The 25,678-nt window shown below is 53.2% G+C and overlaps 8 protein-coding genes across 8 annotated transcripts; 3 read left to right on the top strand and 5 right to left on the bottom strand.

The window, feature by feature from the left end:
• Positions 1 to 283: 283 nt before the first annotated feature.
• Positions 284 to 1,264, bottom strand: AYO21_11913 (hypothetical protein; the record flags this gene model as incomplete). The annotated part of the gene is made up of 3 exons (XM_022661789.1): positions 284 to 817; positions 916 to 1,158; positions 1,211 to 1,264. The coding sequence occupies 3 exons, from the start codon at positions 1,262 to 1,264 to the stop codon at positions 284 to 286; spliced, it is 831 nt and encodes a 276-aa protein (XP_022505894.1).
• A 5,700-nt stretch (positions 1,265 to 6,964) lies between these two features.
• On the top strand, positions 6,965 to 7,862 carry AYO21_11914 (hypothetical protein; the record flags this gene model as incomplete). Its single annotated transcript, XM_022661790.1, has 3 exons — positions 6,965 to 7,060; positions 7,116 to 7,301; positions 7,431 to 7,862. The coding sequence occupies 3 exons, from the start codon at positions 6,965 to 6,967 to the stop codon at positions 7,860 to 7,862; spliced, it is 714 nt and encodes a 237-aa protein (XP_022505895.1).
• Positions 7,863 to 8,829: 967 nt separating this feature from the next.
• Positions 8,830 to 10,596, top strand: AYO21_11915 (hypothetical protein; the record flags this gene model as incomplete). The annotated part of the gene is made up of 1 exon (XM_022661791.1): positions 8,830 to 10,596. One exon carries the CDS (start codon positions 8,830 to 8,832, stop codon positions 10,594 to 10,596), a length of 1,767 nt encoding a protein of 588 aa, XP_022505896.1.
• Positions 10,597 to 12,409: 1,813 nt separating this feature from the next.
• On the bottom strand, positions 12,410 to 13,428 carry AYO21_11916 (hypothetical protein; the record flags this gene model as incomplete). Its single annotated transcript, XM_022661792.1, has 2 exons — positions 12,410 to 13,028; positions 13,094 to 13,428. 2 exons carry the CDS (start codon positions 13,426 to 13,428, stop codon positions 12,410 to 12,412), a joined length of 954 nt encoding a protein of 317 aa, XP_022505897.1.
• A 1,161-nt stretch (positions 13,429 to 14,589) lies between these two features.
• On the bottom strand, positions 14,590 to 15,896 carry AYO21_11917 (hypothetical protein; the record flags this gene model as incomplete). The annotated part of the gene is made up of 3 exons (XM_022661793.1): positions 14,590 to 14,844; positions 14,908 to 15,631; positions 15,697 to 15,896. 3 exons carry the CDS (start codon positions 15,894 to 15,896, stop codon positions 14,590 to 14,592), a joined length of 1,179 nt encoding a protein of 392 aa, XP_022505898.1.
• Positions 15,897 to 16,231: 335 nt separating this feature from the next.
• On the bottom strand, positions 16,232 to 19,174 carry AYO21_11918 (hypothetical protein; the record flags this gene model as incomplete). The annotated part of the gene is made up of 1 exon (XM_022661794.1): positions 16,232 to 19,174. The coding sequence occupies one exon, from the start codon at positions 19,172 to 19,174 to the stop codon at positions 16,232 to 16,234; it is 2,943 nt and encodes a 980-aa protein (XP_022505899.1).
• Positions 19,175 to 19,639: 465 nt separating this feature from the next.
• Positions 19,640 to 23,025, bottom strand: AYO21_11919 (hypothetical protein; the record flags this gene model as incomplete). The annotated part of the gene is made up of 4 exons (XM_022661795.1): positions 19,640 to 22,359; positions 22,410 to 22,507; positions 22,612 to 22,891; positions 22,938 to 23,025. The coding sequence occupies 4 exons, from the start codon at positions 23,023 to 23,025 to the stop codon at positions 19,640 to 19,642; spliced, it is 3,186 nt and encodes a 1,061-aa protein (XP_022505900.1).
• Positions 23,026 to 23,983: 958 nt separating this feature from the next.
• On the top strand, positions 23,984 to 24,916 carry AYO21_11920 (hypothetical protein; the record flags this gene model as incomplete). Its single annotated transcript, XM_022661796.1, has 1 exon — positions 23,984 to 24,916. One exon carries the CDS (start codon positions 23,984 to 23,986, stop codon positions 24,914 to 24,916), a length of 933 nt encoding a protein of 310 aa, XP_022505901.1.
• Between the last annotated feature and the right edge of the window lie 762 nt (positions 24,917 to 25,678).

The raw sequence follows: 25,678 nt of genomic DNA on the forward strand, positions 1-25,678 counted from the left end.
GGTTGTGGATCAAGTGTTGGGCGTCCATTGAGTCTTGAAGGGAGTGCTATGGTGGCATGGTGGCATGGAATCGAATTGTGGTTTCACCCCCTTGACTTAATCTCGAGCATGCCCTGCGCCACACATTGTCATACATATTCGTTCGATAACTCATTACTGATCCTAGAAGCATGGACCCAACTGGCTCAAGTCGAGATTACAACCGCCCTTCCTACCACATACGCGTCTTCCTTTCCTTTTCTCTCCGTTGTCCTTTCTCAAAACCTGTAAAAATTGTTTTCTATCACGCCAGGTCTATGTACTCGGAACTACCACTGGGAGGATACGTGACTGTTGTTCCGGACAGCCAGTCTTGCAGGTTTTGATTCTGACCCTGGATCTGGTTCTGGCTCTGGCTCGGTGCTGGGAAGTCCATGCTATCACCTTGGATATAGTGTGATGGACACAGAGTGTACTCGTAGATTGAGTCGTTAACTCGTAGGCTGGTGATCCCATCGCCCTCGTCGCCGAGGCAGACCGAGTGATCTGGCGTCAGTAGGAGATGATGTTGCCGGTGCTGGTGCTGATGCTGATTTTGCTGTTGATGCTGATGCTGCTGACTCTCCGACTGCCGCCTCCGCAGCACATTGACTTCCATGCTGAGATCGGCAGCCACTTCTCTCAACAGACTCAACCTCCTGTCCTGCGAGTAATAAGACTGCCACAGGTCGCGGTGGCGCAGGTGCAGATCGACAATCCGGCTCTGCAGGTTGTGGATATAGTCCTCTCGGCGGTGCCGGTAGGCTTGTTGGGACTCTCTGTTCTGGGCTCGACGACGCTGTGGATTTTTTTTTGGGCATTAGATTTCGTTTTTTTTTTGAGCTCCTGTACATGGGTGTGTAGTTTGGGGAGAGTGGAATATGGGGGATTCCTTACTGATTGGGTTTCTTCATCGACCTCGTTCATGCGCGCTTTTCGTCTCCGTGGCTTCGACGATCTGGCGTTGGTCGTCGCCGGACTGGTCACGTAGGATCCACTGCTCTCCGTCTCATATGGCGTTGTGCCTGCTGTGGTTCCTGCTCCAGAAACATATGGCGTCGACGTCGCTGCTGTGAGGTCATAGATGCCAAAGTCCATGTGGCTATCTCCAAGATCCAGCTCGGCCTCCTCGTCCACAATCTGTTATCAGCGAGGTCAGCGTCGCAGAGAGTTTGTCGGAGGTGAAACGTACGAGTGACGATGAGCATGGTGCTGTTTCTGCGGGTGATTCACCATCAAAAAGCATTGCCTTTGTATATTATCTCGTCCTTTTCATTTGTTTTCTTCGAAGTGAAATCGCGTCAATATGGGAGACCAAGCTTTTTTTCTCTTCTCTTGGGAGAGAGAGGAAAAGGGGAGAAAAATGTTCCCAGCGGAGAAGACGCAAGAAAATGCGGTGCCTTGATCGCTGTTTATACCACCTGCCCATCGAAGACGCCGTATGCGGCCACTAGGGAAACCTCCCATCTTCCCGCCCCAGTCCCGATCGGGATGGTGCGAATGCCTAAATGAGCCTAGATCAAAGCCCCCAGCTGCAAGGCTGCGGCATACGCCAGACGATTAGTCCCTGTGGTATCGTCTAGCCCCGGTCCAATAAGCAAGGCTGTGGTTGTTGGTGAGAGGGGCGAATTTTGACACGAGAAAACAAGACTGATGATGCGGGACGGCGGCGCTACTTACTTACTACATTGCTTCCGTCACCGACGGTTATTACCCTGGGGCCGTGTGTCTCTTTGTGAGATGAGCACATCATTTGAGCAGCGTCGGATATGTGTTACAAAGCAGACGGGTGGTTGCTCCCGTGTCACCTGCAATGCAATAGCCTCCTCAGCTAGACATGGCTTTCTCATCTTCTGCTGATCACAAGTCCATGTGCTTGACTACCGGTGAGTCAGGCTTGTTTTGAGGAGGTTGGCGGTTCACCCAGGATAAGGTACTGCACTTATGTCATCGAGATTCGGACGAAGAGTCGAAATACCACGAACGAGGTCGTACAAGGCTTGCGCGAACAACGCTCATTGACGGTCTAAGTCCACAACGCTTAGAGTGGGGATATTATGTAAAGAGCATTCGATGTCTGTATCACTCACGCGGAACAAGCAGAGTAAGCGAAAATGAATCAGGAGGAAAGAGTGGGAATCATATAGCCGGGATGCTGGTAACAGAGCCTTGTGGAAGGCTGTCAGTACCAGAGCCTTGGGCCAGGATATCCCTGTATCGTGTTCGACCTCCCAAGGGCGTTGCGATGAGTCGACGATAACCCATGGTCGTATGAGGTATGTACTGCAGATCCCATCCAACCAGATATGGTCTTCCAAGCCGATCGGTATCGAGCTGCCCACTGGCAAATTCCCCGCGTATCAGATGTCAGCGACTTCGAAATATTCGGTTACCCTTGGAGGAATGTGCTCTGGGTAGAATAACACCGAGTACATAACATTGAATATGGTATGGCGCAGAGTGCGGGCGCAGGCTGGGATCCAATGGCGTCGCTCTGAACTTGGCTGACCGGGCCGCGGATTCGGCGTGGATCCCCTGCGAAGCTCTGGACCTCGGTAACTTTCCCGCCGCTGTTCATCACTCGCTTCTACGCTTGACGATTAATATTCCCGCCTGCGGTCATCTTGGACGATTGTTTTTCTCATTTCCTCTGTTATAGAGAACTCTACGACGCTGTCACCACCTCCTGCGCGATTGTATATACCATTGTTCTAATCGCGAACTCTCTTGTCGCTGAGCCAATCCATCCCGCCGTCCTTCCGCTTTCCCGCATAGCGACAGCCCTCGGCACACGACTGGTGCTTTTGTCCTTTGAACGGCTATTCTCACACCCTCCATCTCGACCAAAGAGCCAAGCGAAAGAAGTTCCCTCCTAAAACATCGGTCGCAAAGCAGCCCCGCGCACACGCCACCTCACACTATATTTTCGACATGTCCAAAACATTCACCGCCGCCGATGTGGCCAAGCACACGGCCACGGCCAAAGACGGCATGTACGTTATCATCGACGGGGCAGTGTATGATGTGACAAACTTTGTGGACGAGCACCCCGGAGGAGCAAAGATCTTGAAACGAGTGTGCGGGAAGGACGCTTCAAAACAATTCTGGAAGGTGAGCGGCGGGATGCGCTTCCCGTGAGACAATTGATTAGCAGTCGAAGCTGACGCAGGCATAGTACCACAACGAGTCGGTCCTCAAGAAGTATGGCCCCAAGTTGAAGATCGGTGCGGTCGGCGATAAGGCGAAGCTGTGATGGAGGGAGTGCTGGTGGCTTTAATAACTGATGTCAAAGATCAAGATTCTTTGTGGAGGGCTGCAAGCCGTCGAGATATGAGCGACTGATTTATCCGAACATTTGCACGTCTGCCCCTCCATGAGCTGTACAGGGTGACAAGAGCAACGGCTTCTGTGGTTTGAGGAGTGACAGGATCAAAATGGTCCTCGAGGCTCGCTCGACGAGTTCGAACTCTGGGGTTTCGAGGTGAGCATGTTCGTCTTATAGATGGTTCATCTCGCATCTACATAGGTAGAAAATCGCATAGAAATCGTGCTGCACCTGGATCTAGTGTTTCTGGGAATACTGAAGGTGCCGGATGAAATGCTGCTTGTGACTGATGACTCGGCGCGCAACCCAGCCACAGCTCTGTGGTTGTTCATTCCAAGGGGATCTTGTGCACGATTTTCGACTTGTTGTGCAGTGGCCAACCAGCCAACTTTTGAGGACGAAGTCTTGTATCGTATTTGCTCGGCTCGTCGACCTGCCCGAGAGACCCCTTGGATATAAACGGTAGTAGTTGCCGCTTATTACTACGAGACATGAAGCACGAGGCTGCCCAATCGCGGCGGGATGCGGGTAAAGCGAACGAGCAAGGATGCATGCCCCTGCCTAGTACTGGGTACTGGGCAGAAGTACTTCGTACGATAAGAGAAGGGCCAGGCGACAGACACTATTTATTTCCCAGAAGAGAATATGGTGCCATCCAACCGTCGACCGCGAGGCGTTCTGGAGAGAGTATTTTCTACCAATTCTTTGCGTTTCGCGCCCCGTCGCATTGCATTGCATTGCAGTGTCGTTTTCCTCGCTTTCCAATGGGCGTTGACGTCTTCACTTCCTCTCTGGGGGACGTGGCTGCAAGCCATCGTCTGTCCAACTTTCGATAAACGAGCGTGCAGACGAGGTACCTCGAGTAATGTCGCTGTCCTGGCTCTGTCCAATTGAGGGGATTTTGTCGTTGTGGTGGTGACGGCGGTGGCGGGCAGCGCGCACTTTGCTTCCCTTCTGAATGAATGCACATGTTTGAAACGACCTAGTAAATGTGCTAGCCAAGCCTTAGTTTCGACCATTTTCCAAAGGCGGAAACACATGGTTTCCACTTGTGGGCTCGAGGCCTGGGCGGCACGACGGCTGTGTTGCTTCTACGAGGTATGCGAGTCTGCATTCGGGTTTGCCCAGAGCCCAGAACCCAGAGCTGAGAGCCCAGAGCCTAGAGCCCCGGTGCCCGGTGCCGCCCTGCCACCAAAAAGCTGCTAGCATCTGCTGCAGTGCTGGCACATCACACGTCCGTTGGTCCAGTTTCAACCATTGTTGATCGCCGAAGCGGGCCAGTGCTACTCGCCCGTGCGTGCATCTTAGGGAGGGGGCTCTTAGGAAATACTCCCAAGGTAAGATGGGGCTTGCTGACTGCAGCGAACATCTGTGCGAAATACGAGCACAAGCACAGATACTTTGCGGGGAGAGGATCGGTGCCTTACCTCCCAATATCTCCTACGAGGCTGACTTTTCTGTCTCTCCCTCCCCATATTGAATCCCGGATATCAAGGTTTCACGTGAAGCTTACAAGGTGTGGGAGATGGTCTATCAAGAAGGGTCTGGGGCAACGAGTGCACGGTAGCGTTCCAGACAGCATGCGATGCTGCGATGAGGTAATAGCGTCGTTCTGGTCCCCTATACATCGTCCCGTATGTACACTTAGTCGCCGTTTACATTGGGGGCTGAACATGAAATCGAGCGGGCAAGATGTCCTGGGTCTCGGGTCCGGGTCCTGGGTGACTGGGTAACTGGGTAATTATGCGGCTTAATTCAAATTCCAGAAGATGGCTCTTTGGACATCGGCTGCAGCCCCTAAGCATGCATGTTTCGTGCGGCTCCCTAGTGCGTGCGTGTGTGGTTGAGGTCTACTTTAGCCATTCATTCATCGGGTGCGGAAGACAACAACGAGCCTTGATATACCTACCTCGCTACATACCTTGCGTAAAAAAGTAGTGTCTCGTACTTTTTTTTGTGTCCCGCACTAATGATCCCGGGAACCATTTCCCTTGCCCCGAAAGCCTCGTGAAATACGAGTTACCTGGGTGCTGGGTAAGGAGGTGGGTGCCACCTGTTGAGATCTCGTTTGTCGGTTGTTGCTGCACACCCCCTCCCTCCCAAGTCTCCGTGTCCATGCATGGATGCATGGGTATGTGTGTGTGTGTAGCAGGGGGGTAGCAGGTCCACGGCGATTTCCAGCGTCGCAGAGCCCAAAAAAACAACCCAGAGGTTAGACAACGACCCCATCTCGATGACTTCGAACTCGTACATAACGATGATGCCCAGAGAATGATTCAGCAATATTTCTCGCACTTGCGCGGGCGGTTGGGGGGGTGGCACTTTCCCTCTTGGGGCCATACGGAACCCCCTCTCGCCCCTTATTACGAGTGGACGAGAAAAGGTATTTCTTTCTCAATGACGTCGTGGCTTTCCTATCGCGGATAATCTGCTGTGGAACTTTACTGGAAGTGGTGATCAGTCAGCCTCTTGGCCATCCCAATATGCCCGCTCCTCTCGGAGGTAGGTAATAAGTTAGGTAGGTAGGTCGACTTGAAAACTTGGCTTCTCCGGATGTGTTTGGATGTGAGGCGTGAAGCTACAGAGGTCATGTATGTACATAGATGGGGTTGGATGACACCCTAGTACGCCCACTAGGTACGAGGTACTCACTCATAGAACCAACTACCTACAAGTACTATACTTACCTAAGCCGACTCGCGTACGAAGTTTGCGTCTTTTTCTGGTAATTGCCTCGAGAAAGCCGAAATTCAACCACTAGCTAGGGCTAGCTCGGGGACTACTGGGCGGGCCTTTGATTGGGGACTTTGAGCTGGTGCCAGTCGCGCCGGAGTTGGGATGGGATGTTCTGGAAAAAAGCTGACTACCTACTTCCTTACACGAAGCGGGCCACCAAGGCTCAAGGGGACTGGGGGGGTGGGGGGGGGGTTTCCGCACGGGTTACGAGGGTCGTCAATAATGCAGAAGAATCCACCGCGAGCGAGGGTTTTTTTTTGTGTTTTCTCGTCCCGCGTATCGTCGTGCGTGCCTTTTTGCCCTGCAGAACATTTTGTCTACCTACCTCGCTACCAACTAAACTACGAGTAAAGTACCAACATGCCGCTATAACCTGCAATGTAATACCACCATACCGCATGCGGAAGAGCAAAGCTCCTTTGTCATTGGTCGCTCGCTAGTGCAGACGGGGCCAAGCCTCCACTAGGACTTTCCTAAAAGGGAATCCCTCGACAGCAAGGCCCCCCTCCTCTTCCCCTTGGCACCACTCCCCCCTGTGGCCCTTGTTCAGCGCACTTTACTGCTATGCTTGTGCCCTCCCCTGCAGGCTGCAGGGATACCTGGTACAACAAGAGGCTATCGGGCAAGGTTTGCGAGGTTTGTGATGGCATTATCGAAATGAAGAAGAGACCCTCTCGAGATCCGCAATCGCAAAATCTTATGTAAAGCCAGGTCTGTTCTCGACTGGGGACTGGGGACCTGATATCAAGCTTGGGGTTTTTCGATTCTCAATAAGTTTTTTTTCAGTTCTTCAAACATCTTCACTTGCTCGGGTCCAAGGCCATCAATCCTAGATCCATTCTCACTCCACAGTCAAGCTTCCTACAACTATACACGGGACAAGTCATGGACACCTCACACATTGACAGCCTTCCTAACATCTCGAAACTCACTCCCTCGGAACTGTTCCTCGTAGACCCCAGCGAGTTTGGCGATCTCGACGTAAGTCTGGGACAGTCTCAGAAAGCAAGATGCCAGTATTGACAGCCAGTGTCAGCTCCTGGACGAGTTCCACCAGTTCGGCAGTCTGGACGTCCCAGACATTTTCTCCCGCGACGCCGATGGCTCTGTCGCCCTGAATGGATTGACTATGATTGGTGATGTCGACGCCTCAGCTGTGGAGCAATCCAATACGTCTACATCCACGGATTCGGAGCCACCAGCAGAATCGAGGACGAAGATGGTAAGTCAAGTGGTGTTGCCGAATTGCCTCCCAAATAGACCAGCCTTGGTATCTTTGAGGCGGTCTGACAGAAGATTGCGCGATGTTCGGGATAGTCGAAGCACAATTCTAACAGAAGACGGCATGCAGCGGCGTCGAGCTCAAAACCGAGCGTCTCAGCGTGCTTTCCGCGAACGCAAAGAGAAGCACCTCAGGAATCTCAAGGCGACTTTGGAGCAGCTCGGCCAGAAACATCGACGGCTGCTGGATTCGTACTCCCAGCAAGCTGAAACCGTGACGAAGTTGAAGAGCCAGATCGCACACCTCCGCACTCAGATCGCAGCCTTCTCGACGTTCTCGGAACAAGACATGATGGCATCGATTGCCCGAGTCCCGAGACCCCCGTCCGCCGAGTTTCGGCAATTCGACGCTTTTCCCTTGTCGCCACCATTGTCTGTCTATGCCGACCACCAGAGCCTCTTCTGCCAGAGTCGAACCATGGACGGCAGCGGCGCGGAGTCGTTGCCGACCCCGGACTCACTTGAGCTCCCCGAGTTTGAAGATCTGCTGCATCTGCCCTGAGATTGACATCTGGGTTTCCTGTTTCGCTGTCCTTGCACACTAGGCGTTAGTTGTCCCGGTCCTAGCATCAACTTCTTTCGATGTCGGTTTCTGGCGTCGCGATGGTCAATGGGTGGCAGTAGTTGATATTTGTGAACGGTCTGTTTGGGACCTCGTCTTTCGCAGTGATGAACGTCCACTTTGCATAGTCTAGTCTTCTGATGGTGCGTCGTCAAATATATTTCCATCACAACCATCCAACCTCTCTCAAAGTCTTTTCCTTTGAGAATCCTGTCCTCCGCGCCTCAGAAGACGAGGCCAAGACGTTTTCCCACGCTTCTCGAGGAGAAATGAATCCGAAATACAAGTTTCTCGTAGTCGACCAGGTGACTAAGCCGGTCGCCGTGCTCGAGGTCTCCACAAAATATGCATATCAGCCTGGTGGCTTTTCGTTTTTGCAAACGCATATTCGTGATTGGACCGACACCACCGCTGTCCCCTTTCCCCTTGAGGCTGCGGTGAGAGATTACAAGGGCCATGGCAAGCAAAAGACATTAGCCATCCAGGGCAAACAACGCAATGCAATGCCCAGCCACAGCCCCAACCTCAGGCAAGGCGGTCGACAGGAATTCTTGGAGGATGGGAAATTGCCACACGGACGAAAAAAGACTCACCCCCAGGAACGACCCCAGGAGGCGTGGCTCACAACCCACGCCCCTATTAGGGCCATTTGCCGGAAACTGAAAGCTTCGGTCGGCCAGAAGATGTCGCCGCTTCAAACAATCCCCTCTGCACAGTGTCCCGTTGTTTCCGCCAAGTCGCCTCGTACGAAGGAGCTCAACAGCAGCATTGTGCATTCTGACTGCAGATCAATCAGTGGTGGCTTTTGCTTTTCCTTTGTATCTTTTCCTTTTGCCATGACGAGGATGTGTGACTGTTTGTTCGACTTCATTTCGCTTCATATCTTTGCTGCCGTCCAAGTCATGTCATGTCTTCCGATCCTGGTCCGGGTCCGGGATTTCAGGGCGATTTCTCCTTCGTAAACGTCGATGCATCGAGCTTGAGCACTCTCCCACACCGCCAGAGGGTGACGCGCCATGTCCACGGCTATCGTCGCTGGAAAAAGGGACAAGATGCCCGTCGGCTTCTCGAATCGTCCCGCTTCCATGAAGCCGTCGATCCTCAGTTGAAACCTCTGAAGGTGGTCCCCAGCCGCGCCAGCCGTAAGGAGAGAGTCCCTCCTAGACCAGCCCAAGCATCTCCTTCCTCGGCAAGATCATCTATCCGCAGCCTCCCGCCCCTGCTCGACGTCGTCCTGCTGAACAGCAACGGCAACAGCAACTTCGGCCCTTCGTCTGCCTTCCAGGAGGAGCTTACGGCCCTGACCAGCTCGCTTCTCGACTTTGAGAGGAGCTGTGTCATTCCGGCTGTCAGAGAAGTCGAGCTGCGCATGGCAGCGAAAGAGCATGTTCCCCACCAAAGTCCTTTCACCGAGACGTGGATCGCCGAAAGCAAAGCCTATCTGTACGACAGCATTGCGAACCACAGCTATCTGTCTCGAATCGCGGCCACGAGGTACATGGTCACGGCCAACAGCGCGCACCTCGATGAAGCACACAGACTGCGGTATCGGGGAGTGGCCTCTCTCAAAGAATACATGACCACGACTCCTCACATCAGTATTCCTCGACTCTACCGTGCGCTTCTGATGCTTCTTTTCGCCGATAGCTCTTTGGGGGACACACAGGCCTTTTATCAACACGTTACCGTCCTCAAGGACATCTTGGCCACGCACCAGGATGAAGTCTTTGCAGATCCCTCCTTCAATCTCCGCCACTACATCGGTATAATATACCTCGAGGTTCAGTCTGCCGTCATGAACTTCTCAACAGCGTCTGTTGACCTCTGTCCTGACGGGTGGGTCGAAAAACAGCTCTTGCCTCTGTGGGAGGATGTATCGCCGTACTTGTCGACATCGAGGTCAGATGCAGACCGAAACTTGGATTCCTGTCTGCAAGGTGACATCCGTGCTTTGTTCCTTGACGCCCAAGAAATGATGGATATGATTGCGAAGATTCGTAGCCAGAACTCTCCTAGTTGTCAGGCGTGGGTTTACGCCGTCTCGAAAACGATAATGACGGTCGGGAGGCTGATGAACTCTTACGCACACCTCGATGTTGCTGGGACACTTTGCCAGGAGATGCGCACGCTGATGAATTCTGCCACGCTGCAGAAACTTGAAGTTGCCGCTGCCACACTCTGCGCGATATACTGGCTTCGCGAGCTGTGCGGGATCGAGAATCTCCGGATGACGGAACATACGAGGCTGTTTGCGTGGAACCCCGTCATGTTGAACCGGCTCCGACAGATCCTGACGTTTTACGACGCCGCTGCCTATATGAACATGTCCGCGGAGCAGCCACAGATTAGCCCCAACCCTCGACGACGACTCTGGCTGTGGATTGTTTGGACTGGCGCCATGGCGGAACAGTCAATAGCCTCGTCGAGCACGAGCATGACTGCTTCTTCTTCTCCCTCTCACACGGTTAATAATGACGAGAAGGACGGCTGGTTTACCGGAAGATTTTACGACCTGGTGAGGGAAACAGGGATTGGCTGGGGCTCCGGCTCGCAGTTGCGGTCGCGGTGCCAAGCCATTCTGGACCGTTTCCTTCAGTTGCATTTCTATGGTATTGATAACATTATGCGGACAAGATCTGGATCTGGGAATGAGTGGATGGCTGAATGGGCATAGCGGGGAGGTCGCCATCAGTCCTACACGAGACGAATCATCTGGCCAGCCCGTTCTCAAGGCCGTAGAGGTCGCGGTACGGGTTGTAGAGCAGGTCCTCGGCGGGCGAAGTGGAAGTGTCTTTGTGCCGAGGAAGATGTGGGTTGGCACTTTAATGAGGGCTCTACCAGACTGGATGCTGGCTCCCAACAGGAATGGAATGCAGAAAGCCACGGCAACAGAGTAGAGGTGGTTGGGTTGGTTTGGACGGGGAGATATTTCCCTGGAAGGTCGCATATTGGCAAGAGAGCATTTCTACGGGAGGACATAAAGCTCAAATTGACACGGCAAGGATGGGGCTGACACGTGCATATGAAGTCTTCATCTGTGTGAAGATCCATGGTCAATCTCAATTGGCCGGGGGGACAAAATATGGCGCTCCACTACACAACAGTAATCGAAGGACAACCAAGCTCACAACTCATCAAACAACAGGCTGCTTCCTCCTCCATAGCTTCGGTTCCACGCTGAGACCTCCCCAGCCCACATAACACATGGTCTAGCAGTCGAAGATGCGGAATACCCATTGCATCCATGAGTGTCTGCAGAAAGGCTCGGGTTCGGGTCGCATCGGCATATGGTCGTGAGGACTCAATATACAAGACATGCACCAGCCACTCAGGGGCATACTGCGTTACCTGTCTCATCACCCAAGTCACATTGATAGACGTGATGACTGCCTGCAGGGCGTGACGTGTGGCTTGTGACAGAAACCCGGCCACCTGGCATGATGTGATCGATTTGTTGTGGCGTCGTTCCGACCCTGGCACCTGGCTCGCGAGTTGCAGGTGTACGGAGCACCTGGTTGGTGCCTGGTGGGGTGTCACCTGTGTAAAGTTCGAACGCCAGGGCGGTTTTCTGGAAGCATTAGGGCGTAGGACGGGATGAACCAGAGTGCGGTAAGTAGCAGGATCCCCAAACTTCTCTCGCCAAGGGTGGTTTGCAAAGTGGCTGCAGTGGTTGGTTGGCACGGGCCAGAAGGAGAGCGCAAACTGCATGCTCTGCAACAGGATTACAAGCCAAGTCTGTTGTCGCTGTGTCAATTTTTTTATGGTCTCAGAGAACAGAGAACAGCCTGCTGCTATTGTCACAAACCTTTGAACGTGACCTTGGCTTCCCTGCCCATTGGGGTACGACAATGCGGCCCGCGGCGGTGTCCTGGGGTTTTCGACAATATTTTTCGATCAATCGTCGTGACATCCTCAACAGTGGTGCTCTTCTCTTCGTCCTTGCTTCCTGACCTAGATTTGGGGAGGATGTTATCCTCAGGATAGTGACTCATTTTTATTTTTTTTAAAACTAGAGGTAGATCCCCTACTTGCCCAAAAGTTACAAAAGAAATGTCAGACCAGCCAGGAAAGATTCGACTGTAATGCTTTGCGCTGTTCAGTTCACTGGACTAAGCGGCACCAGCAGGAACTTGTCGCCTTTGAATTTATATGCCTTCTGAATCCCTAGGGCGTAAATAGCTTGACTTTCAGGTCCGCGCGCGCCTGGCGTCTAGGGGAGCCCGCTGTGGCCGAGAACCACCTGGATTGTGTGCTACGACACTTTGTACCAGTTCTGGCCTCGCGCAATGTATTTTTTTTCTGGCTCCAAAATCCTGCGCAGATTCTGTACCGGCGTGACCAGTAATCCAAGGCAGAATGGGCTCATTTGCTCTACCGCCCATAACGACAGGATGGAAAAGGCGAATCAAACCGAAGAGGCTCGATTTGTCTGGGCGTTTTAAGATGCGCATGAGAATATATACGAATGGAGGTTGCTATGAGGCACATCACAGCTTCGACTTATTTATCCCCGAAGCTCCAGGGCTGGTGTCGATCTGAGGCCACCATGGGTAGACATTGGGTGCATCTCGAAGGACGTCCGCTGTGAAATGGGGTGGCCGCTTCTCGAGAAAGCTCCGGACACCCTCATTGAAGTCTTTGCTGGTAGCCAATTCATGAGTGATCTTGGAATCCAACAAGTGCGCGCCCTCTGGACTATCGGGGCCTCTATACATCATTTCTCTCATCAATTTGGTGGAGACCAGTGATGTATTTTTGGCAACCTCGTCAGCCAGTTCTAGAGCTCTCGGAAGGACCTGCTCCGGTGTCGAGACCAGTTCAGACATGAGTGCGCCGAAATAAGGACTGTCCGCAGGGTAGACCAAGCCCGTGGTGGTCAAGTAAAGCGCCTTGGAGAATCCGATCAGTCGCGGGAGGTAATAAGACGAGCAAGCTTCCAGGACGAGGCCCCGCCGAGCAAAGACAAACCCGATTTTGGCCTTGGAGTACGCAATCCGAACGCATGCGGGCAAGCACATGGTTATGCCGACCCCTACGGCAGCGCCATGGATAGCTGCGATGGTAGGCTTCGAGCAGCGGTGAATAGCTAGTGATATCCGGCCCCCTCTAGAAGTTGGAATGTATACATGAGCATGCATTTCGAGTTTCAGGAGTGATGCTTCATGGCTTACCCGTCTCTGTGGTCCGCGTCACGAGCCTTCCCTTCCTCTGCGCCGCCCGAAAGGCCCCCTTCTAGGTCGGCTCCCGCACAGAAGCTCTTTCCTGCCCCAGCCAGAACGACTACTTTGACCCGTTCGTCACGGTCCAAGAGCCCGAAGACTCTTTCCAACTCAATCGCCATAGTCGGCGTGTATGCATTGAGCCTTTTTGGCCGGTTCAAGGTGACAACAATGACTGGCGTCGCAGTCGATGATGATTCGGGATAATGCGACACCAGAACCTGAGTGAGAGGCAATTGTGCATACGATTCCGGAATGTCAAGTTGAGAGAGTCTGCTTGAAGCCATGATTCAACGTCGAACCCAAGATCAAGGCTCCGAGATCGATCTGGAGGTGGTAGCGCTCTTTTGTTGGCCGGCCCTGGAGAGATGGCACTGTGCAAATCCTGATCTAAAGGTCAAGCAATTGCGACTTTCAGGAGCCGGCTTACTATCTATAATTGTGCCGGGCCAGCTCATCAGGAAACAGGAACTAGGGTGGTTTTGCCGAGGCTTCTCGCTGTTAAATGACGCGGAATGCCTCTATCCTTAACGAACGGTCCAAGAATAGGGTATGTATGAGAACGAATCCCATTATAATTATTGACCTTTCTCGCTTTTTCTGTTTAGATAACTTGCAGGAAAGCTCAGAAGTCCACTCTGCTGGCCATCTTGCTGTCTCCTGGTTTTGGAAGAGTCAAGGCCGGGTTACACAGCACATACAATGAAAACACTGCCCAGATCCAAAGACACCTCGGGTAATCGTCTGTTTTGCACATAGGGAGTACTGCTGCGCCATTGGTGGCCTCGGCATGAAATCCCCTGCCGGAAAGGCGGGGGTCGATCCCCACTCATACATAACCGTATGGAGGGTCTCAGCAGATGGCCCAGAGAGTCTTAGTACTTACCACCTCTGACACTTTGGGGCTATTAAAAAGGGTTTTTTAAAGTGATTTCGTACTAAGTCTTTTCTATCAAAACGGACGAATGGTTAGCTGACCGACCGACTGAGCGACAGGTAGGTGGGCAGCCTCGTTGACCACAAACATACATACGCACACACACAAACTCAATGGAGCTGACGTCTTTGTATTTCATTTGTATTTGTATTTGTATTTCTATCTGTGTTTCGTCCCAATCGAGAATTCGGGATCTGGCGCCAAGCGAGAAAAGGACCCTCTGTTGTTTTTCTTGCCTGCCTGCCTGTCTGCCTGCATTTGTCGACTCTGGGGATATGAGGTGTGCCTCGCACTATAGTATAGTACCGTCGATCCGCGGTACTCCTTCCTCGCGCGAGTGAGTGAGAGAGGATGTATGTCGAGATGATATACACGAAATCGAACTCACAGATTTGATTTCCATGTCGAGTCGATTCAACTCGATTTCAAGTTGGACTTGTCATGTCACATTGAGTAATCGGGTATCGGTAATGGAGGAATCGCGAGCCGCGCGAGAACCGGATAGAGAGAGCTACCTCGCAACCCCGTTCTGGGCCGTTTCTCCTTTTCGCCCGTCTGCCACAGTATCATGGTTGTCGATAGCCTCGACTCTCAAACTGTCTCCAACCGCGGATGCCTGAGCGGCGGAATGTTGTTGTTCCTTCGTCACCTGGGCTTGCCGGTTCTGCACGATGCGGAGCAGGTTGCGCAGCAGCACGACGATGGTGACTTTGCCGATGGCGGGGACGTAGATGGACGCCTTTTCCTTGACTTCGGGAGGGAAGTTCTGCACGGAAATCAGTTTCATTGCCGATTGCAAGAAGACCGTGTGGGGGGGATGAAGACTCACCTTTTCGCTGGAAAAATTGATACACACGGCCCCCTCCTTCAACAGGTGGCACGGGAATTTGTACGCTTCGCCCGGAACGCCCGTGATGACGACGTCGCACAGCGGAGCGCAATTCTCAATCGTCCACCCTTCTTTCTCCACCACCTCGTGTTTCCGCTTGCGGATCCCCTCGCCCCGCGTAAACTGCTGCACGCCCGTGACGTCGACCGAGTAGACGCAGGCACCGTCGTTGGCGAGCAGAGCGGCGAGCGGCCGCCCCACAACCTCGCTGCGGTTGACGACGCAGATGGTCCGGCCAAACAGCCTGTTGCCGTAGGGCAGGATGGTGTTGTAAATGTGCAGGTACTCGAGAATCTTGATCACCGCCAGCGGCGTGCACGGCAGGATGCTCTTGACCATCTGCGCCTCGTCCAGGAACCGGATGTTCTGGTACATGTTGAAGATGTACTGGTGGCTCAGGCCCTCGACGTCCTTGCCCAGGGACACGATGTTCTGGATGTACTGGTCTTGACCCCGGTTGTTGAAGATCGGGTAGTAGATGATGATGCCGTCGTAGGTCGGGTTGGCGTTGGCCGCGAGCACGACCTCTTCCACCGAGTCCTTTGCCGCTTCTTGGAGCGTGTACGCGAAGCCACTTTTGCCAGTTACGATCACGTCAGGACGTATTTCAGAGGGCAGGACAATGGGAAAGGGGTCCAGATTTTCGCTTGTCGAGTCCTTCTCGCTCTCCCACCATGTGGCCCAGATGGAGCCGTCATAGTGGACAACGACGACGGAAGAGACACTTACTTTTCACGACACGTCTTCTCGGTCCAATCTGCATACACTCTCGCTGCTGGATCATTGTTTGCCAGAATCCCCAACAGATGTGGCTTGCGATCGAGTTCCTTTAGACCAGCCTGGATTTCCGCCAAAAGTCCCTTCGCGATAGTCCCGGCGAGGATGACCTTGCAGCTCGGATGGGGCACTGGTCCTGAGCCTTGCGACATGTTCGGACAGAAGATAGCCTTTGAGAACGAAGTGAGACGGACTTACATGGTGATTCTTCTCGGCTCGGGCGGAAAAGGAAAAAGATCAGGACAAAATAAAAAATTTATTCTGATGGTCGAGAAGATTTGCGGCACGGCGCGGCGCATGTGGGGCTTGGCAGGGACGAGGCTGGCATCATCAGGCTGAACTTCAGCCTCGTCGATGGGCTGGGATTGATTTCAGCGAAGAATAGGGGAAGATCTCAATTAGCTGGTGATCTCTGTGAAGAAAACATTTCCACAGTTGGTAAATACATATGTGCATGTCTCGTCTCATCGCAGCACCTCCCACCCCGTCATATCTTACTCTGAGCCTTGCCTTCTCCCCTGGGAACCTTCCTCTCCACGCCCAGACTCTCCAGATCCTGTTTCTTATAATAATGGGGCGCCACTTCAATCAGCCACTCCGGCTTCAAAGGCATGCAGCTGCGCATGTACTCCTTACTTGTCAAGACCAGTTCGTGGTAGATGACCCATTTCGGCCGACTCTCGTTAAGGACGCTCGAGGGATGGATGTAGACAACTTGCCCGTTCTTGACCGTGCGGTAACTCTGTCCATCTCGCTGCAGTCGAGCCGAGTGGGGGAAGAAGCCCGCCGTGATAGCTTTCTGCACCGGTTCAATGTTTGAAGCGCCGCCGCAAGTCTTACTTGCGTCCACCTCGACCCGGTCGCACAGCCTTGCCAGCTGGTCTCGAACATCGCGCGCTCGAGTCAAGCTACGCTGCTGGAGAAAGTTTTCCTTGGCCCACACAAAACTGTAGTCGGAGTCGACCCATTCATTGAAGATGTTCAGTAGTGAAAGGTGATCACCGCCGTCCTTGTTGGTGAATCTGGCCCTGGCACTGTCGGCGTGGATTTTCTTGTCCTTGGGACGGAAGAAGAGTGCCGATGCTTCTCCAAGCATTGCGATGATCGAAAGAACCTCCTCCACGCATCCGTATTTGTCTGCCGCTAGGATTGCACGCGCCAACATGGGGTCTGTCGGGAACTCGGCCATTTGACGACCAATCTTTGTCAACTCCCCAGCGTTGTTCAGGGCACCCAGCGCATACAGCTGCTCAACGGCACGGACGATGGTGTCGGTCGAGGGCGGATCCATGAAATCAAAGTCGAGAAGATCGTTGATCCCAAGACTTTTCAACAGGAGGATGACTCCAGAAAGGTTTGTTCTCTGTATTTCTGGTGTCGTGTTTTCCTCGAGTTCATTCTTATATGCTTGAGCAGTGTAAAGTCGGAAGCATTTGCCAGGACCAACTCGACCGGCACGACCGGCGCGTTGACCCGCTGAAGCCCGACTGCAGGGGACAACGACCAAGGATTCCATACCTGTACGTGGATTGTACTGATTCTCTTTGACGAAGCCTGGATCGATGACATAGACAATGCCATCGATAGTCAGCGACGTTTCCGCGATGTTGGTGGCCAACACCACTTTGCGTGCCCCGGCTGGCGTAGGCTCAAAAATCTTGGCCTGTAGGTCTGTTGGCAAATTCGCGTAGATGGGACAGATGATCATCTCCTTGATCTTGCTTCCTAGCTTCCGAGCTGTTTCTTGGAGACTGGCTTCCATTGCTTCGATCTCCTCCTGCCCAGTCAGGAAAACAAGTATGTCTCCTGTTCCCTGTGTGATGTGGATCTGGAAGACCGTGGTAATCGCTGCAGCCAGATAGTTGGCTTCTGGTTGGGCCGTATAATGTATGTCCACCGCGTATCTCCTGCCGGGAATGTTGAAAATGGGCGCATCGTCAAAGTATTTCTGAAACTTCCTGGCGTCCATGGTGGCGGAGGAAATCAGGAGTTTCAGATCGGGTCTCGCTCGCGCAATGTCTTTCAGCAGCCCACATGCAATGTCGGTACTCACTGTCCGTTCGTGCGCCTCGTCAATCATAAGTGCCGAATACTGAGACAGTTCGGGGTCTGTCAGAAGTTCTCTCAGCAGCATACCGTCCGTCATGTACTTTAGGACGGTTTTGTCGCTGGTGTTGTCCTCGAACCGAATAGCATAGCCGACTTCATTTCCCAAACGCTTTCCCATTTCCTCTGCTACTCTTGCGGCGACCGACATGGCAGCCACTCTCCGGGGTTGCGTGCACCCAATCTTCATGCCGCCTTTCGTGAAGCCGGCTTCATGGAGATACTGCGGGAGCTGAGTTGTCTTCCCGCTTCCTGTTTCACCCACGATAATCAGGACCTGATGATCTTTGACCGCCTGGATGATCTGGTCCCGGAATTGATAGATGGGCAGACTCTTTCTCGTTTCCTCGATGCTCTTGGCCTTTGCCTCTGCAGCGCTGAGCCTCTGTTGCATCTCCCTCTGCTCCCTGGTCATACCTTTGTCTCCTTGCAGGGTGTCCGACATGATGAACTGCATTTGTTGGCTCTCATCGAAGACATACGTGTACTCGCCCTCGTCGACATATTCGGCTTTCTTAATCTGGGCCTCGGCCCTCTTGGTCTGCTCCTTCTCCCATTCCTCGTGCTCGGTCACATACCGTTCTCTCCCGGCCTCGTCTCGATCAACGTAACGCTGGTATAGAGCCTGCTCTTTTTTCCGCTTGTCAATCTTGCCCTTTTCGGTGATGTAGTCCTCAGGAAGAGCATAGCCGTCGAGGTGATCGTCGATGGCCAGCCTCTCCTCCGCGAGGCGCAGAATTTCCTTGTTGCGTGCGAATTCTTCCTTTTCTCGTCTGGACAGATCTGGGTTGTCTCTGAGTTCCACTTGCTCCTCGGCGACTTGTTTGCGCAGCAGCGCTAGTCTCTCCGCCTCTCTCTTCTTCAGGTAGTCCTGTCTGGAGCGGATTCTCAGATCTGGCATCGCCGCCTCTCTCGCCGATGCGTCGTCGGCCAACGCGCGTCGCTGAGCCGTCGCACTGTCCTTGGCGGCTGACCTGTCTTCCACAATTTTCTTTGCCCGCTCTTCGTCCCGCTTCGCCAGCCGCTTCGCAAACTCGTCTCGTTCCTTCGCATCCTTTTCTCTTCCTCTCTGGGCCTTTTCTTCGTCCGTCTGAGGAGGAGGTGTATCGTTCCGTGTTCGGTGCGATGCCGAGCCGTCAGAGAGTTTCAGCCGTTTAGCAGAGGATTCCGCGAATTCGCCTTCGGCAGCCTCTTGTTCCTCCTCCTCCACGACCTCCTCGTCGCCCCACCGCTCGTCAAAGTCGTCATCGTCGCGACGTCTGCGGTGTGCAGTGTTTCTTTTGTGAGACTTGATACGGGGTTCGCTGGACCGCGGTTCAGACATGTCGAAGATGGTATGATTCTCTGGTGGGAGTGGAATTCACCTGGTGACGAAATCCGCGCCTGATCGAGGCGATCTCTTGGTCCTTTGCAGTCGACACACTTCTTGAACGAAGGACAGTACTGTTATCGGGTCATGGTCATCAGAGCGTCTGCGTAGATTGTTGGAGTTGGCAAAGAGGCCGTTTTTCTGCCTGCGATTCTTCGACAGGGTAAAAACATTTCTCCGCAAAATGTGACTTATGTAATCCACCCCCACGAGGCTGTCACGCACGCCACGCAAGGCTGCAACCCTGAACTTGTTGCATGTGCAGGGCATTGATTACTTACACGTTTGTACTATTGATCCAGTAGTCTAGTCATCGCGTCCCCCCTTCATGTATTGACCGATCATTCCCCGCCCCTCTAGTTCTGATCAGTAGTTGATTCTATATACTCATTCCCTCCCTGCTACGCCACAGAGTCATGTCTATACATCATCATCATTAGCATCGTCAACTTCTCTCAGCCACGCAGCTCTAGCATCAACAGCTTCCTTCCTCACATCACGCTTCGTGTCATCCAAGATATTCGTCAGCCCATGCAGGACTTCGCGCTTGAGTGGAATCAAAGGATTGCCTCGGGATGCGCTTGCTGAGATATATTTGGGCATCAGAGCAAGACAGCGGACCGCCAAACGTCGGGTCTTTGGCAGATTTGTTGGAGGTACGGGTGTAAGTCCTTTCTCTGGGAAGGCTGATTTCACAGGACCGGCTGCTTTGGATTTCGTCAGCGTCGCCACAGCGATAAGTCGCTTCACCAGAGCCGGTATGTGGCCGCTTTCTTCGAGCGCAGAGGGATTGTTTGATATGACAACCGCGAACGTTTCCAAAGTCGCAATCTTGACGGTCTGATCTGCAATGTCCAAGGACTGCAAAAGAAGGGGCAAAAGGGTCGGAAGCTCCGGCATCACAATCTCCGAAGGCACAGACGCCATTATGCCACTCATTGCCACGAGGAAATTCTCTTTTTCAAAGGCTGACTGTGACGTCTTGAACTTGTCGGAAATCATTGGCGTCAACGTCTGGAAGACGCGCTGAGGAGCAAGCAACCTGATCTGCGCTCCATTCTGCTTGCACAAAATGTCATCAGCCGCCAGAATGGTGGCGAAACCTCGGGCTGCCAGCTGAGAGACTTGGTGTGGATACTGCTTCGAATCAAGGAGTTCGACGAGGTTGGCCAGGTACTCGTTCGTCCGTGGGGAAACTCGGAGTATTAGAGCTTTGAAGAGGGCAAAGAGGAGGCGAATGTCAAAGTCGGGCGTTTTACTTTCATCCATAGGTTCGTCCTTGAGCGCCGACAGTTTCTGGGAGACTAATTGGTCAATATACCCCAGATCGGCGGTTGCCATATGCTTGTTGACGTAGAGAGAAACTTGAGAAAGACAACTCTGGGTGACTGCCGCACTGTGAGTGTTTGAAGCGAAAGACACCAAGTTTTGGATACTCTGGGGAATCTGGTCTTTTGTGAGCAGCGAGGAGTTCGAGCCTCTGGGAACAGCTGCCAGAAGCCACGTCGAGAGGATGGTCCGTGTAGGCTGATTGACTAAGTGGACGAGGCTGTGAGATCCCTCGCCGGCTGATGATTGAGTGAAGAAGGAATAGAAGTTTTCTGCAGTTTGCTGAACTGCCGCTTCCGCAGAGTGTCGGACGATCAAATTCATGATCCGTCCAAGTAGATCCAGCACGTTCTCATGCGCCAGCGGACCGTGATTGACGCCTGATATCCTTCGGGAGAGTCCCACGACCACCCGTTCGAAATACGCATCCAATGTTGCCTTCTGTTCCGAGACGCTGCGATTCAGAACGTACAGGACTGTACCCAAGATTTGGCAGGTGTAGGGATACGGTGGGCCCTGACTGGAGCTGAAAAGGATGTCCAATTTGTTCAGAAGGCGTCTCATCAGCGTTCCCAGCAATTCCTTTTCGAGGCTGATCTCCGCCAACCCTTCAAGCACAGAGCTGGAATCAGCGGTACGGGCTCCCTCTTCAGAGTCAGGTAAGCGTGCCATGAAAGCTGGGAATGAGATATTGGAGATCAAACTAGGCTTGAATTGAGATATTTCGGCCAAGGCCGTCATGGCTTTCCTTTTCAGTTCGTCGCGACCGTAGGACTCCTCTTTGAGGACAATATCATCGAAATATTGGACGAAAAGACCGATCTCGTCATCTGCAAGCACCGAGTTCATTTTTGAGACCAGCAACAGCCCGTTAGCAGCCGTCAACCGGAATGACACCTCTTCCTTGACCGTCCCCATCAAGGCTTGGCTATATAGGGTCACAAATTTGTCCTTGTATTCTCCGACAAGATTCTGTCGCCCTTCGGAATTTCTAGAGCTTGGAGATGTCCAAGACCCATAGACTTCAATGGCAGCTTCGAACAATTGGTTGGCAACCTCCAAGATCGCTCGCTGTTGCACCAAGCCCGCCGAAGACTGATAGATACCTAACAGTGCTGGTCCAACAGTTTCGACCACAACTTCGAAAGCTTGGACCGAGGCGGATGACACCGCTTTCAAAATGTCCCCAGAAGCTTTCGCCTGGCGTGTCGCCGGCTCTTGCAGATGTTCCAGGCATTCCTTTTTGATAGGCGACAGGTATTGATGTAGTGGCGACGTGGTGGGATTTTGAGAGGTCTTAACAGTGGCGGATAAGCAGGCAGCAATACCTTTAAGGACGTGCAGCGCTTCTTCGGCCAGCTCCGGCTCCTGGGCTTGCAGTACCTCAAACTTGACGGCATCCCAGAGGGGTATTGAGAACTGGGCCAGAGTCTCGGGGTCATAATTGGTGGCACAGGCGGCCAGAGTCTGCAGGCAATCTTTCTTGACGGTGGGGGAAGTAGAGTCGAGGCGATCCAGCATGTTGGGAAAGGTGTAGGGCGCTAGAACTCCGGTAGAAGCCAGACATTCCCGTAGTCTGTCCTTCAGATCCTGAGCTGTGATACCGTAGGGATCATTTGGGGGCGGCCGAAATGTGATGGGAAAATAGGCATATACCGAATCGAACATGGTTTGTGCATGATCTCTGATGTCCCATTCAACCATGAGAACCCTGAGCATGGAGAAGATCAACATCAGATTTCGAGGATCCTTTTCACCTGCCACCAAATCCGTGATGCCCACGAGGGACTCATCCTCCATGTCCCTTATGGCTGCAAATGGGTCAGCGCGCTATCCAGTGCAAAGGGTCACCTAATCCTACCTTTGCGGTGGTGATCCAAGAGTTCGTTCAGGAGCTGGAGGATGCGGTACCTGCCAGCCTGGTTGCGTGTCTGCAAGTCCGTGAAATGTTCAAATATCCTAGCATGCCTGTCAGCCAAGCCCGGTCGCACAGTCCCGCTGCCAGACAACCTTGGACCACTTTCAGGTGAGTCCTGGATAGCTGGAACGTGGTCCGCACTCACGCTCTCACGACGGTTTGAGCCATCTCATTTGTAAATCTTTCGAGACCCTGTAGCTTGGACAGTCCATCAAGTGCCCCTCCATCTTCGATGCGATCACAGAAAAACTGGCAAAGCACCTGTATCTGTTGTCTGGAGAGGTACTTTGGAGGGAGCGCTGAAATGACAGCAACCAGGTAGGAGATGGCTCGGGCCCGGATTTTCTCGTCATTGTCGTTGATGTACTCGCCGAGTGACTGGACGACTTCAATCAAGGTGGTCTGGCGACTCTCGAGTTCTTTGGCTGTCAGTACCACCGTCCAGTCCCATCGAGGCATGTGCAGACTTACTTTGCGCCGCCGACCTTGCGATTTCTTCGGCTTCCTGCTTGTTATTCTCGATGGCAAGGACATAGTTGCGCGTGTCCGAGAGAGCCATGACACATATTGGAGTCTTCCCAAGCGTCCTTCAGAGCCAGACAGGAGAAGAACGAGACCCTGGGTGAGCGCAGTGTTCGTCTCAGACTGCGCCGTAGACTGGATTTCCTTCGAGGTCGCTACGTCAAAAAGTTTCGGATCGGATTAGTGGTTGATTCGTCTAAATTTCCTAATTGGGCAAAGCAAGAAAATGGCGCCACTAGGGCTGCTTTAGTACTTGCTAATGGATCAGTTTCTATTGGGCACGTACAGTCAGCCTTGTTCTTGTACCCATTGAGATACACCAACCTTAGAGACTTAATGTCTCGTTGACCCTACAGGGCATACCATTGTTGACCCTCGACATGGTAGCCACCTCGCATTGAACACTCGTCGACATTTCAACGGCCGATGTAAGGCGGTACATGGAGCAGCTTACGAGGTACCGTGGTCAAACTCTGGGGTTCGATCCGACTACAGACCGAGTCTGGCTGAGCTTGGAATGCTTGAGCCCTTCCCTCTGCACACTTCGATGGCGTGAATGATAGTATAAACCCTTCATTATTGGTCCACAGCCTGTACTGCGCAAATCAACAACCCAAGTGCCCTTCGAAATCTGTGGCTGTGCTGAATCGGGATATGCCGATCTCGACTGGTTGACTATCTCACGCTGCAAGGAGTCGGGATTTTCCGATCTGATTATCTCAAAGATACCTACAAACAAGTATACAGTAAGTTGCTATCGGAGTCAAAGAGTTTTTCGTCTGCTTTTGCCGTGAAGCTTGTTCACTGGCAACTGCTGCTTGGGTCCATGCTGGTGGGGGACTATTTATTTGGACGGTGGCTGGAGACACTGGAATAGACGATTCCCCTCCGCCTCTAAACATAGCTCGAGCCCGAGTATTGGATTGACCACACAGATTGGAAACACATCACATCCATTGCCGAGTTCGTGGAAAAGAGACGACAGTAACAAAACAATGGAGCCATTCCGCCTCACCGCTACGGGCTACAACATCAACTACCTCCCTCAATACATTGCCGACCGGCATGGATTCTTTATCGAGCAAGGCCTTGATGTCACTACCACAATCCCCACGCCGTGGGATGGTGTTCTCGACGCGCTTGCCGACGGCTCTGCTGATATGGCGCTTGGTGGAATCTGGGTCCCGTCCATGTACCGTGGCCGGGTACAAGACTACACCGTGTTCGCTCAGATTGCGAATCGCTGCCCTCTGGCATTACTTAGACGCACGAGCTGTGGCACAAAGTTCGACCTGGCTGACGTGGTCGGGAACACGGTCCTGATGAAGTCCATCGGCGGAGCCAGCGTCGGCCTGTTCTTCAAGATGCTGCTGCGCGAAAACGGGATCGACCCGGCAAAGGTGGACTTCATCCAAGACCTGCACGGCGTCATGCTCGGAAACCTGTTTCAGGGGGGCATGGGCGACTTCTTCGTTACCGACAACCTCTCTGCGAGGACGATGGCGGCGCAGAATTCCAACGTCTCGGTCGCCATGGAAATGGTCACGCAGGGCGAAGTCCCCTGGAGTGTCTACTACCGCGAAACGGCGACCGTGACGCCGCACCTGCGGGACATGCAGAGGAGATTCTGCCTCGGGCTGAACAAGGGCATCGAGTGGGTGCTGCAGCGCGACGCCAACCTCTTCCGCGACGAGCTCGCCGAGCTCTTCCCCAAAGCTCCCATCGACGTTGCTGTCGAGGTGGTCAATTCGTTCCGTCGATCCGGCATGTGGACCACCACCACCATCCCGCGTGAGTCATTTGGTCGGTGGCAGCAAGGTCTGGTCGACGCGCGCTTCGTGCAGAAACCCCTGACGTACGAATCCATCGTGGACGACGGGCCTTCGAGGGAGGCGGATATCGCAGGCACACTCCAGCTCGTTAGTTAAGGGGTCGTGAGATCACCGATATATAGCCTGCTTGATTGGAAAATCTCTTCTTATAGAGGGTCATACAGCCAGGCTAATCTAGCGATCGGTAGAAGCGTTATATATTGTTATTGAACGCTCAATCCGACCAAGGTTATGTGTATCTTTTATGTTTCTCGATGTATGTGCCAGCCTCAGATCGAGCCAGGGGGCCATTCCATGTCCTGATCCCGACTCCTTGGAGTGGATCTTTACCCCGGTTCTATATGCATATACATCTCTACCCTCTCCACTCTAGCTGTTCACTGTCACTGTTTAATATCACAGTTGTGACACTGCTCATGCTCGTGTACAGCTATCTAGCTAACTAGGCTAGCTCGCTGATAAAGCTGAACTCGCCCAAGTCAGGCCACTGGGCCGCCGTACTGAGCAGTTCGCCGAGGTCGTCAAAGGTATTGCTGGTGTCGTCATCCTCGTCGACGGTGGCGATGGCACGAAGATGGCCTGCGCCGACGCCGTCGCTGTCGCTTTCGCCGGGACGGGAGCGGGAGCGATTGAGCGAAAGCTGCAACTGCCTGGTCAAGGCGCGGACGTGGTTCTCAAAGTCGACGCGGTTCTGGTGCACCTCCTCAATGTCCCTGGTGACTAGCCAGTCGATCGTGGTTGATGACAGCGCGTCGAACGCGTCCCGACAGCCCGCGGCGCCGGGGAACGTCTCGGACATGGCGGCCAGGGTGGAGGCGCAGGATTGGAGGGTGGCGATGCTTCTGGCCACGGGGTTTC

The sequence above is a fragment of the Fonsecaea monophora genome (genome assembly GCF_001642475.1).
Source record: "Fonsecaea monophora strain CBS 269.37 chromosome Unknown Scaff196, whole genome shotgun sequence".
NCBI lineage: Eukaryota > Fungi > Ascomycota > Eurotiomycetes > Chaetothyriales > Herpotrichiellaceae > Fonsecaea > Fonsecaea monophora.